General features: G+C 51.8%; 1 protein-coding gene across 1 annotated transcript in view; it reads left to right on the forward strand.

Moving 5' to 3' along the window:
• The first annotated feature begins 671 nt into the window (after window positions 1–671).
• Window positions 672–12450, forward strand: part of SMARCD3 (SWI/SNF related, matrix associated, actin dependent regulator of chromatin, subfamily d, member 3) — a 29208-nt gene continuing 17429 nt past the window's right edge. The window contains exons 1-2 of the mRNA XM_049777903.1: window positions 672–733; window positions 2458–2602. Coding sequence (XP_049633860.1) covers window positions 2552–2602 — 51 coding nt within the window. The 5' untranslated portion in view covers window positions 672–733; window positions 2458–2551. The remainder of the gene's footprint in view (window positions 734–2457; window positions 2603–12450) is intronic.

Raw genomic sequence — 12450 nt, forward strand, 5'->3', positions numbered from 1 at the left:
GGCTGCATGTAAGGCAAATACCTTACCTGTCATGCTATTCTGTAGCTACTCTGGCCTTTCTCTCAGTCTTTTTTGGGGGCTCAGTAGGTCTTTCCTTCAGGTATGAGCTGAGCTCTTGTGGGTGCTGGCCCTGCCCTAGTCCCCTGTGGTGCCTGAAGGAAGTCACAGCCATCTGGGGGACCCGGACAGGTTACCGTGTGTGAGGACATGAGGGCAGGAGCCAGAGCTCGTGAGTTTGCTTGTATGTTGAGCATTCACGCATGTGTGTAGCGAGGGTATGCGTGTGTGGTCTTGAATGCAAGGACTGTGTCTGGTTGTGTGTGTCATTGAGCATGCATGCAATGAGTATACACGCTTGTGTGTGATGAGTGTGTGCATCCCGTGGAGTGTGTGAATACATGTGTGCATGTTTGTGCGTGTGAGTAGTGAGCATGTTCCTCATGTGTCTTGTGCAGTTAGGCTATCTGCAGTCTTACAGTCCGCTGCTCCCATCAAGTGTGACCCCATTCCCGCAGGCACATTCGTGCTAGGCTCCAGGTCACCGGATCTCGAGGGGAGGGACAGGCTTGCGTGGGCGCCTCTGGTCCCTAACTCCTTAGGAAGCTGCTCGCTCTTTGCAGACGCTCCCTGCGCTGCCTCCCTCGCTTTGGGCTGCAGAGGCGCAGGCGCCGGCCAAGCCGACGCTGTACTGTACAGGACCTGGGAGCTGTGTTCAGGCCGGGTCGGGGAGCAGGTGAGCGACCACGCGGACCCCAGGCCCCTGGGGGCAGCTCTGCGCCGGCGTCCCCGCCCTCCCTGCTTGCCAGTGCCCTTCTGCCTCGGCTGCCATACCCTCCTCCCTGCCTGGCATCTCCCCTGTCTCTCCCGCCTGGCACCCCTCCTCCCTCTGGCAGGCACCTTCCCTCCCCTGGCATCCCAGTCTCCCTTCTAGCATCTACTCCCTTCCTCCCTCTCCCCTGATTGCCCACTGCTGGCATCTCCCCCAGCCCCAGCTTGGCACCCCTTCCCTGCCCATCTCCCTGCTCTGCTGCTTTCCTCTCCTCACCCTTGCCTGGCACCATCACCCCTCCTTGCCCCTCCCCGCCTTCCTCCACCTGCTTCTTCCTTCCCCTCCTCCCTGATGTCTGGCACATTTCCTCCTCCCCACTGCCTGGCACCATCTCCTCTGCCCATGCCATTACCTCCCTCTACCTAGCACTTTCCCTTCTGCTCCTGCCTCCTCCCATCTCCATTCCCCCTGCCTGGTTTCTTCCTCCTCCCTCCATCTCTTCTCCTCCTTCTGCCTGGCTTCTCCCTCCTCCCTCGGCTGATTCTTTTCCTCCTCCCCCTGTCTGACTTCTCTGTCTCCCTCCTCCCTCTGTCTGTTCTCCTCCCTATGGCTAGCTTGTCCCCCTCCCTCTGTCTGGCTTCTCTTCCTCCTCCTCCTGTCTGGCTTCTCCCTCCTCCCAGTCTGTCTCTTCCCCACCGTCTGTCTGGCTTTTCCTCCTCCTCCTGTCTGGCTTTTCCTCCTCCCCCTGTCTGGCATCTCCCTCCTCCCCCATCTGTCTCTTCGCTTCCTCCCTCAGTCTGGCTCTTCTCTTCCCCTACTAGCCCTACCCACTCTGGCTTTTCTCCCCCCCCCCCAAATGGTCTCTCTCCCTGCCCATCCCTTCCCTGCCACTCCCATCAGCAACCCACCCACGCCCCACCCTCCCTCTCTTCATCCCTCCCTCCTTTTCTCTCCCTCCTTCCCTCTTCTTCCCTCTCTCTCTTTTTTTCTCTCTCTCTCTCCCTCCCTTCCTCCCTCCTTTTCTCCCCCTCTTCCTGCCCAGCCTCCTCTCTTGGCCTCTCCTTCCTCCTCCTCTTTCTCAAAGTTGTCCCCAACACCTACAGGTACTCTGCTCCACTCTCCTGTGTGTCCCCAGCCTTGCAGATGTTCCAAGTTACCACCAGTTTTGGGCCTTCCTGCTCCAGGGAGGGCAGAAGGCAGCTGGCAGGGGTAGCAGGCAAGGGCAGGATGAGGGCAGAGGCAGAGGGGTGGAGGGCAGGATGCAGCTAGGTTGCTGGGTCTGAGGTCAGCGGTCAGGGGGGCAGTGGGCAGCAGTAGCAAGCAGGCAGTGGCTAGGCTACTGGGCCTGGGGTCAGTAGTCAAAGGGCAGCGGTCAGGGGTGATGCGCAGGGGCAGGTGGGCAGTGGCTGAGCTGCTGGGCCTGGGACCACAGGCATGGGGCAACACATAAGAAGCAACAGGCAGAGTCAGTGAGCAAAGGACAGTAGGGAGGGACAGCAGGCAGGAATGGCAGAACCCAGGAGGCTGTGCACACAGCGAGGAGTCCAGTGACTATGCGCTGCTGCTGGGCTGTCCTGTTGACCCTCCTAGCTGCAGAAGTGTCCCCGCTAGCTCCAACACTGCAATTCTCCAGGCTTCTCTAGGGCCTGGGGCCTCAGGCCTGCCCCCTCCCCTACCTCTCCTTCCAGGTCCTTCCTCCTCAGCATGGCCCATGGTGCTGTGGGGGCGGCCAGCCGTGGGCCCGGGGTTCGAGGGGGCACTGGATGAGCCTTTGGCCCCTGGATGGTGCCACCTATGACTCCAGGCCTCCAGCACCCACCAACTGTGGTACAGGTAAGTGGATGATGCCCAGCACCGTTGGAGGGCCTCTCGCCTACTAAAGTTAGGCAGCTGGGGTCTAAGCCAGGTTTTGGATTCAGGTGCAGATGTTCTTATTCCAGACTGGCCACACCTCTGCTTCTCCCATATGAACAGGGGTGCCCACACTGGCACACACATCCTCTGCCAACTGACAATCTGGCACAACTTTGCCTCCCAAAGCCAACATCCCAAGGGCTATGACAATCTCAAAATCTTGCAGGTCCCAGGCAGGAGAATGGGGGTGCCTGGCCTAGGGGAACCTGCTCCCCGAAATTCAGCAGGGCTCATTTGAGGGGTGCTCAATCTGCTCCCTCTAAACTCTAGCTGTTTAAGTGAACCCCTCAGCTAGGAGGAAACTATAAGCCTGGGTCTGGCTCCCATCTGCAGACTTAGCTGTGAGAAGGTGGGGTGCTAGGCTCTGCCTGATCCTCATCGTGGTCGGATTCATAGTCCAGTAGAGGTGCAGACGTAGACACCCACACAGGAGGTGACACTCAGAGCCAGGCCTCAGTGCTTTGGTAGTGCTGACTTCAAATTGTCCTCCATGGAGGCCGAGAGGGATGAGACAGTAAGGAAGTTTGCCAGAAATTCCACACATCCTGCCTGATTTCATCTCCAGCATCCCAAAGGGCCTTCCAAGTCCAGTCCAAAGTGACCACTGAGCACAGAGTCAGGAGTAATCCTTGAGCACTATTGCATGTGGCCCCCAAAGTAAAAAAAAAAATACATCTTCCATATGGGCTAAAGAGTTCATCTCATCTGGGGCTGAAAGAAATAATCCAGGAGTGAAGGCTTGCAAGTAGCTGACCCAGATCCATCTTTGCACTGCAGACAGTACCCTGATCACTGACCAGAGCCAGGAGTAATGGGAAAGAATAAAAATAAAAATAAAAGTAGAGGGGCTGGAGTGATATGATAGCACAGTGGTGGGGTATTTGCCTTACACGTGGCCAACCCCGGACGGACTTGGGCTTGATCCCTGGCATCCCACATGCCACCCCCCACCCAGTCTTCCAGGAGCAATTTCTGAGCACAGAGCCAGGAGAAGGCCCTGGGCACTGCCAGGTGTGGCTCAAAAACCTAAATAAATAAATAAATAAATGTTTAAAAAACTAAATAAAATAAAGTAAAAATAGAGATTTGGGTTCCAATGTGATAGTGCAGCAGGTAGGTTATTTGCCTTGTACTCAGCCAAGCCAGGTTCAATCCTTAGCATTCCATATAATCCTCTGAGCCCTCTAGGAGTGATTTTTGATGCAGAGCCAGGAGTAACCCCTGAGCATCACTGGGTATGGGCCATAAAGCAAAAAAAATAAACAAAAAAAGAATTTTGCCTGAGCTGAGAGCACAGGTCAGAGGCCAGAGCTTATTGGAGCCCTAGCAAGGACAATGTGAGGAGGCTTTCTGGAGAACAGGAACTTTCAAAACTCATCTTGGCTGGGCCAGTCCTGCCCCATCTACAGGGTGATGTCCAGAGGTGATGTGAGAGTGACCTCTGGAGGTGCCTAACACCCCCAAGATAATGTTATGGCAATGTCACTGGCTTTGGGGTATCTGAGGATAGGGGTTCTGATATGGATGCACTGAACCCCTGAGAGGTACAACAGTGTTGGCTCCCTTCCTGTTGAGTCCTTATAAACCATGGCTAATTTGGGGCACAGGATGCTAAGCCCTGAGGTCCCAGCTGCAGGAGGTGAGGACCCTATGTCACTTCAGGCCTAGCAGAAAGGACAGGGAATTCACCATGAATGGGGGGTGGGGCAGACATGAGGAGATGGGGGAACTCCAGGTTCTGGGGACAGCAGGTATAACCTCTTGACAACTAGGACTCCAGGGAAATGTAAGTTTCACCCTGCAAGTCCAGACCCAGCCTCTCCTGTACTCGGAAATAAGGGGCTATGACACTCTGGTTGCTAATTTTGGAGTCACATTCACAAGGAACAGGTCTGTATTTGGCACAAGTGGTGCTGGCTTAGATGCTGGGTGACCTGGGTACGTGATTCCCCATGAAGGTAACAAACCTTGCCAACATACAGATGGCACTGGGGGGCTGCAGGTGGCAGCAGTGGGCAGCTGGTGACTGTCACCCCCAGCCCTCCTGTAACTGCAGGTGAGCTTGTTGTGAGCTAAATAGGGGAAAGTCACAATCAGGGATGCCCCACTCAGGAGACTGCATACAGACACCTGGGCTTGAGTGGCCACCTGGGTTTAGAGTTGGGTTCTGGGCCCGGAGAGATAGCACAGCGGGTTTGCCTTGCAAGCAGCCGATCCAGGACCAAAGGTGGTTGGTTCGAGTCCCGGTGTCCCATATGGTCCCCCGTGCCTGTCAGGAGCTATTTCTGAGCAGACAGCCAGGAGTAACCCCTGAGCACCGCCGGGTGTGACCCAAAGACCAAAAAAAAAAAAAATAGAGTTGGGTTCTATACCCCCTGAGTCCCCACTCGAGAGGCTCAGCAGGCTTCAAGTGGGCACCAGCAGAGGGACACTTGGTGGGGTCCTGGCCCAGTGCCCTGAGCCTGGAAAATCTCAGTGTGATTCTTTGTGCATTTTCTTTATCTTTTTCCTTTTGGTTTTGGGACCACACCCAGAAGTGCTCATGGGCCACTCCTGGCAGTACTTAGGGGACCATATGTAGTGCCAGGAATTAAATCTCGGCAGGTCACATGTAAGATAAGCTCCCTCCCCTTTGTACTATCTTTCCATCCCCAGTAGTTCCTTAGATCTCTCAAACCTTCCAGTGATGTCATGAGCACCTGTGCCCCCAGATCTTTACAGATTCTTTCCCTCCTCATCCGTGGCCTTCTTAGTCAAAATAAAGTTTTGGGTTCTGGAGGAGAGCAGGAACATGGGAGAGATATGCAATTGTTCTACTATGTGTCTATTCCAGAAAAGGATTTGGGAGAATATATCTTTGTAAGGACAGGTCTTGAACTGGTGAGAAAATCTTGGTGGTAAAAGGTTACACAGAAGTGATTCTGTTTTGGGGGTCACACCCGACAACACTCAGGGGTTAATCCTGGCTCTACACTCCTGGCAGGCTCAGGGGACTATATGGGATGCCAGGAGTCGAACCACCAAGCTTCTATATGAAAGGCAAACACCTTACCTCCATGCTATCTCTCCAGCCCCGATTACTCTGAGCATCTTAAGACTCTCCAGTATGATGACCTAAGGGGGAATTGGGGCCCTAATCCTGTTCCTCATCCAGAGATTCAAATTCCCAGTCTGGAGGTACTTGGCTGGGTAGCACCTACAATACCTGGCTGATAAGTAGTGCTGGGATGTTCATTTTATTGTTTTGGCTTGCTTTTGTTTATTTGTTTTGTCACACCCAGTGGTGCTCAGATTTAATCCTGGCTCTGCACTCACTAATTACTCCTAGCAGTGTTCTGGGGACCATGTGGGATACCAGATCAAAACCAGGTTGGCTGCAGGGTGGGCAAGTGCCCTACCTGCTGTAATATTGCTCTAGCCCTGGGAGATTAATTTTAAATGGAAATGATAGGTGAGAGAGATAGCACAGAGGTAAAGGCTCTTTCCTTGAAATCAGCCAAGGGGGTTCAATCCCCATTTCCTCATAAACACCACCTGAACATCCCTGATCACAGAGCTAGGATTAACTAGGTGCGGCCTAGCCTCTTGACCCCCAATAACTTAAATGGAAATAAAGGGGTTTAGGAGAGAGGGAAGGAGGAGTTCAGCCTGGCAAGCTGTAGGCTCAGAGTTTCACCCCACCACCACCCACCACCCATCCCGGCATTACATGGCCTTGAGCACTAAATAATCAATAAATAATCTGGGGTTCCCAGACCACCCCATAAAATCAGGAGTTAAGTACAAGGTTTCTGAGTGTGGGGTGGGGTAACAGGTTTGCAGCTTAGACAGGCCCGTCCTAAGTTACCCCAGAGAGGATCCCTGAGAACCAACCACAGATTTGCTACAGGTGAGCCACACTCAGGACTAGAAGCTGAGGCTGTGGACAGAAACAGATGCTTTCTTCACACCAGATTGGCTTTCCTGGAGCTAGAAATGCAGGATACCATGAGGGATGGTACCTCCCCTGACCAGGATCAGAGAGAAGCAAATCACAAGCCATCTCTGGGCAGGCCCAAGCTCTTCTCTGCCCGCACACAGGCCCTCATTCAAGGCCGCTTCACTTTCAGCCTTATGTCTCTTCCTGAAGACTTGGGTTTCCCCAGTGAGAGTCGAAACCCCACTTAGTTATACCTTGTAGCTCCTCCAAGTTGTTTCCTTGGGCACCACCATCAGAGATAGCATGGAGGTAGGGCATTTGCCTTGCATGCAGAAGGACTGTGGTTCGAATCAGGCATCCTATATGTCCCCCGAGCCTACCAGGAGCAATTTCTGAGCGTAGCGCTGCCAGGTGTGGACCTACCTCCCCCAAAAGAAAAGAAGTGTGCAGAATTCTCATTCTGCTGGGGGCTCGAAGGTTCCCATGTTGCTGGGAATTGGACTCAAACCTTCCATGGGTGATGCAGTGCCTTGAGCTCTCTAATTTTTTCTGTTTTTTGTTTGTTTGTTTTTTGGCTTCTCCCAGTGATGCTCAGGGGTTACTTCTGGCTATGTGCTCAGAAATCGCTCCTGGCTTGGGGGAGCAAATGGGATATCAGGAATTGAACCTAGGTTTGTCCTGAGTCAGTCACAAGCAAGGCAAGTGCCCTACCGCTGTGCTACTACTCCAGCCCATTTTGTTTGTTTGTTTGTTTGTTTGTTTTTGAGGGGTTAGGGGGAGCACACCTAGTGGTTCTCGGGACCATAATGAGTGCTAGGGATAGAACCTGGGTGGGATGCTTGCAAATGCCCTCCCCACTGTCCTGTAGCTCTGGCCCCAACCCCCAGTTTTAAGTATCATGTTGCAGATTTTCTCAAGGCTGGGTCAGCTTAACACAGAGATCAGCAAGTGGCAAGTGAAGAGACAGTAGGGGAGGAAGAAGTGGCTCTGAACTACTAGTCCCCTGGACTGAGGGTCCCGCTCTCTCTGCATCCCCATGCCCAAACTGGGCCATACTCCTGCTCCTCACCTGTGCCTATCCCTGCTCCCTCCCCTCTCTAGAACTCCTGGTTCTGGATTCCTGATTCCCCCAAGCAAGTGGAAGCTTTGGTTGTCCTAAGTTGAATAGGCTTCCTTTGTCCTGGGAAGACTGCATGACCCTTGACCTCTTCCATAATAATATTTATCCCTCTGGCCCTTTGAGTGTCTTTTGGCACATCCAATTTTGGAACCTTCTAGGGTTCCCTACCAAGAGCCTGTGATCTCAGTGTCCATTGGCAGAGCTGGATAGGCCTAAGAGAGCACCCTAAGGTGGGCAGGTGTCTCCTAACTGAAGTGGGGTCCACTGCAGGGTCCAGGGGCTGGAAATAGGGGGGTTTCCAGAGCTGGGTGGAGGGAGATGCTGAACATCTACACTGAGCCTGCCACACCCTTCAGGAAGCAGCAGATAGTTTTGGCCTCAGTTTACCCCCACCCCTGTTTTATCACTGCCTCCTCTTCAGCTAAGTCTGGATTTTGTGTGGAGTCCACACCAACAGAAAGTTTTATAAATGTGTAAGAGTGGAGGTCTGCCTACTTGCACTGACTCTCCCATCCTTGCCCCATTCTGTATGAGAAACAGAAGCAGAGGGACAAAGTGACTTCCCAGGGTCTGAGAGATAGGACAGAAGCAAAGGTGCTTATTGTAGGTTGCCACCTCAGGTTCAATCTCTGGCACTGCATATGGTCCCCTGAACTTATCACTAATGCCCTTACCACAGAGCCAGAAGGAAGCCCTGAGCACTACTGGACGTGACCCCAAATATCTTCCCCCAAAAAATAAAAGCTGGAGAGAGAGAGTATAAAGGGTAAGGCACTTGCCTTGCAGGTGGCCACTCTGGTTCAATCACCAGCACCTCATATGGTCCCAGAGCCCTACTAGGAATGCCCTGTGCACAGAACCAGGAGTAAGTCCTGAGCACCAATGGGTATGACTGAACTCCCCTTTCCCCAATTAATAATAAAACATAGAGGGGCCGGAGAGATAGCATGGAGGTAAGGCGTTTGCCTTTCATGCAGAAGATCATTGTTTCAAATCCCGGCATCCCATATGGTCCCCTGTGCCTGCCAGAAGCGATTTCTGAGTGTAGTCAGGAGTATCCCTGAGCACTGCCGGGTGTGACCCAAAAATAAACAAACAAACAAAACAAACAAAAACATATAAGTGTTTTTGTGCAAGGCAAATACCCTGCCTGCTGTATTGTCTCTCTGGTCTCCAACTGAGGCTTTTTCTTCCACCCAGAACTTGAACCTGAGGACTTGAAAGCCCTATTTGGGCTTCTGACTGGGAAAGTTCAGTAAGTTGCTGGCCTTCAGGGGGTCGCTGCTAGTCAGGAAGTATAAATGTACCCTCTTTTCACATCCTGTTGGAAGCTACTCCTGCATCCAGAAGGGTAAGGGTCAGAAAGAATCTTCGGGGCCGGGCGGTGGCGCTAGAGGTAAGGTGCCTACCTTTCCTGCGCTAGCCTTGGATGGACCGCGGTTCGATCCCCCGGTGTCCCATATGGTCCCCCAAGCCAAGAGCAACTTCTGAGCACATACCCAGGAGTAACCCCTGAGCGTTACTGGGTGTGGCCCAAAAACCAAAAAAAGAAAAAGAAAAAGAAAAAGAAAGAATCTTCATCCCAACTTGTTTGTTTTTTTCAGTCATAGTGGTAGCTGCTAGTGAACCAGGGAACCTGATGGTCAAAAAGGAACAGCCAGAGGGTGAGAGATGACACTGGCTGTGAGCTCAGAATAGTAGTGCTGAAGGCCCATCTTGTTTTTGTTTATTATGGCTTTTGGGCTACACCTGGTGGTGCTCAGGGATACTCCTACACCCAGGAATTATTCCTGGTGGAATTTGGGGATATATAGGATGCCTGGAATTAAGCCCAGGTCTTCCTTGTATGAGGCAAATATCCTTCCTCCTATGCTATCACTGTGGTTCCTAAAGGCCTACCTTTGACACTAGTTCGCTGTCTGACTGAATTCACCTACTGTGTCCTTTTTATCTTCCTTTTATTTTTTTGGGGGCCAGGGTAGGTTGGAGTTTGGGTTACATTCACTGGGGCTCACAGGTTACTCCTGGCTTTGCATTCAGGGATCACTCCTTGGGAGGCTCTGGGGACCATAGATTGTTCCAGCAATCAGGAACCAGGTCATCGTTGTACAAGGCAAGTGCCTTATACCCTGCACAATCTCTCTGAACAGTTTCTCATTTTTCACAAGGGTGCCAGAGTAGCTGCCCTTTCACTTCCTGGTATGTTGAAAAGACCAAATTAAACTGGGTTCATCGAACTGTTCTATGGGTTATAAAACTCTCTACAGAGACATGTTAACTTGGAAGGGTTTGAGAGAGTCCCCCTCAGTATCTCAAGTATGGTATGGAATCCTGGTCAGGGCATCATAGCCAGAAACAGGAACTGAGCCCCCCCTTTTATTTTGGTTTTTGGGTCACACCCAGCAGTTCTCAGGGGTTACCCATGGCTCTGCACTCAGAAATTGCTCCTAGCAGGCTCTGGGGACTATATGGGATGCTGGGATTCAAACCACCTTCCGTCCTGGATCAGCTGCTTGCAAGGCAAACGCTCTACCACTGTGCTATCTCTCTGGCTCTGAGTCCCCTGATTTTTGTTTGTTTGTTTGTTTGTTTGTTTGTTTGGAGGCCACAATCAGTCATACTATGGATCACTCCTGCTCTGCACTCAGGAATCACTCCTGATGGTGCTCAGGGGATATATGGGATGCTGAAGATCAAACCCAGATTGGCTGTGTACAAGGCAAGTGCCTTACCCACTGTTCTATCATTCTGGCCCAGCTGAGCCTCCTTTTCTGAGCAGCTGATCTGAGCTAATGCCTCCTTCCTCACTGGTGGGATGCAACTCTGACACTTGCTGCCAGCCGAAGGTTGAGACCTGGGTCTCTCCTTTCCAGAACATTGTGCTAACTAAGTGAAGATGCAGGTCTGTGCTCTCTGAGTTCAGGAATTGTGCACAACGCAGCTGGAAAAGAGACTGTGAGAACTGGTTCAGGGTTGAGACGGAAATGTTTGGTTTGAACCAGGGTGGGCCACAGCTTCCCAAGAGGTCTGTGAACAGGAGTCAATACAGGATCTGATCCTGAACGCAAAAGACAGCACCCTAAGTCTGGACTGGGAAGACATTCTTGGTACATCAGCATCAAGCAAGAATGATAGAATGACATGGTCCTCTGTGATTCAGAGAATTCCTTTGCTTCGTTTTGGGGGTGATGGGGAGCTGTGATAATTGTGAACCCATTTTGCAGAGGGGGAGACTGAAACTGCATGGGACAGGCAGGACATGATGGGATACAGATTCACTCAGGACTCTGGGCTCAACTCACTAACTCATCATATCCTCCAGAGGGGGCATGAGCCCAGGGCGTGCCTCCCTGGGAACAGAGCCCTGCCCAGCAGCAGGGAGAAGCATGCTGGGTGCCTGGAAGACCTGGGAATTTTCCTAGTTACGTAGGGTGGGGTGCTGTGAGGCAGGTGCATCCTGGGCTGGGGTAGAGGAGTGGGGGTTCAAAGCCAAGGAGAAGATGGAGCCTCTTGTCTCTAAACATGTCAGTGTCATCATCCTTGGTACCAGTCATCTGAGGGCTCAAATCTCCCTTTTGTGTTGTACTAGCTAGGCCTTACAAAGGTTAAGGCGTGTGGCTTCACACCTTGTCCTGAACACAGCCTACCCCAATGTGAATCCTGGTGCTGCATATGATCCCCTGAGCACCAAAAAAATTAAGGAAGATAGAAATAAACAAAAATATAAAATGTTTTAATGCCAAAAGAATGTGGTGGAATAAACCTGAAACTGTGAAAAATGAAAAGAAAAAAGAAAAGAAATAAACAAGACAGCACAGCAGTAGGGTGTTTGCCTTGCACATACATGTCCAATCTGAGACAGACCCAGGTTTGATTCCCATACGGTACCCTGAACGTGCCAGGAGTGATTTCTGAGTGCAGAGCCAGGAATAACCCCTGAGCACTGCCACATGTGCCTCCCCCCAAAAAAGAGAGAAATAAATAAATATAATAGGCTGGAACAAGCAGGAAGCTTACCTTGCACAAGGCTGACCCAGGGTTCAATTTCCAGCACTCCACAGGGTCTCCTGAAACTGCCAGGAGTGATCCCTAAGTGCAGAACCAGGAGTAAGTCCTGAACACCGATAGGTGGGGCTCAAAAATACCAAAAATCCGGGCCGGCAGAGATAGCGCAGAGGTAGGGTGTTTGCTTTGCATGCAGCTAGCTCTGGGGTGTTTGCTTGGCATGCAGCCAGCTCTGGATAGACCTGGGTTTGATTCCGGGCATCTCATATTGTCCCCTGCTGTTGCTGGGTGTGAAAAAAAAAATCAGAACAAAACAAAAACTATCTATTCTCAAATACTTTTCTGGAGGACTCTTGTTACACAACTGACCAAAAAAAATCTTCTTTTTTTTTTGGTTTTTTAGACCACACCCGGCGTTGCTCAGGGGTTACTCCTGGCTGTCTGCTCAGAAATAGCTCCTGGCAGGCACGGGGGACCATATGGGACACCGGGATTCGAACCAACCACCTTAGGTCCTGGATCGGCTGCTTGCAAGGCAAACACCGCTGTGCTATCTCTCCGGGCCCCCCAAAAAATCTTCTAACTCTCCCATTGGTAAAGGTTATACTCAGAGGTCAGGACTCTAAGGATAGGACCATGTACGGGTGAGGTGGGCAGACTGCCTTCCAGAGGGTGTGAGAGAGTGCTAGGTGCCTCCAGGAAGGTGCAGCTAAGGGGTAGTTC

The sequence above is a fragment of the Suncus etruscus genome, chromosome 1 (assembly GCF_024139225.1).
Source record: "Suncus etruscus isolate mSunEtr1 chromosome 1, mSunEtr1.pri.cur, whole genome shotgun sequence".
NCBI classification, from domain to species: Eukaryota; Metazoa; Chordata; class Mammalia; order Eulipotyphla; family Soricidae; genus Suncus; species Suncus etruscus.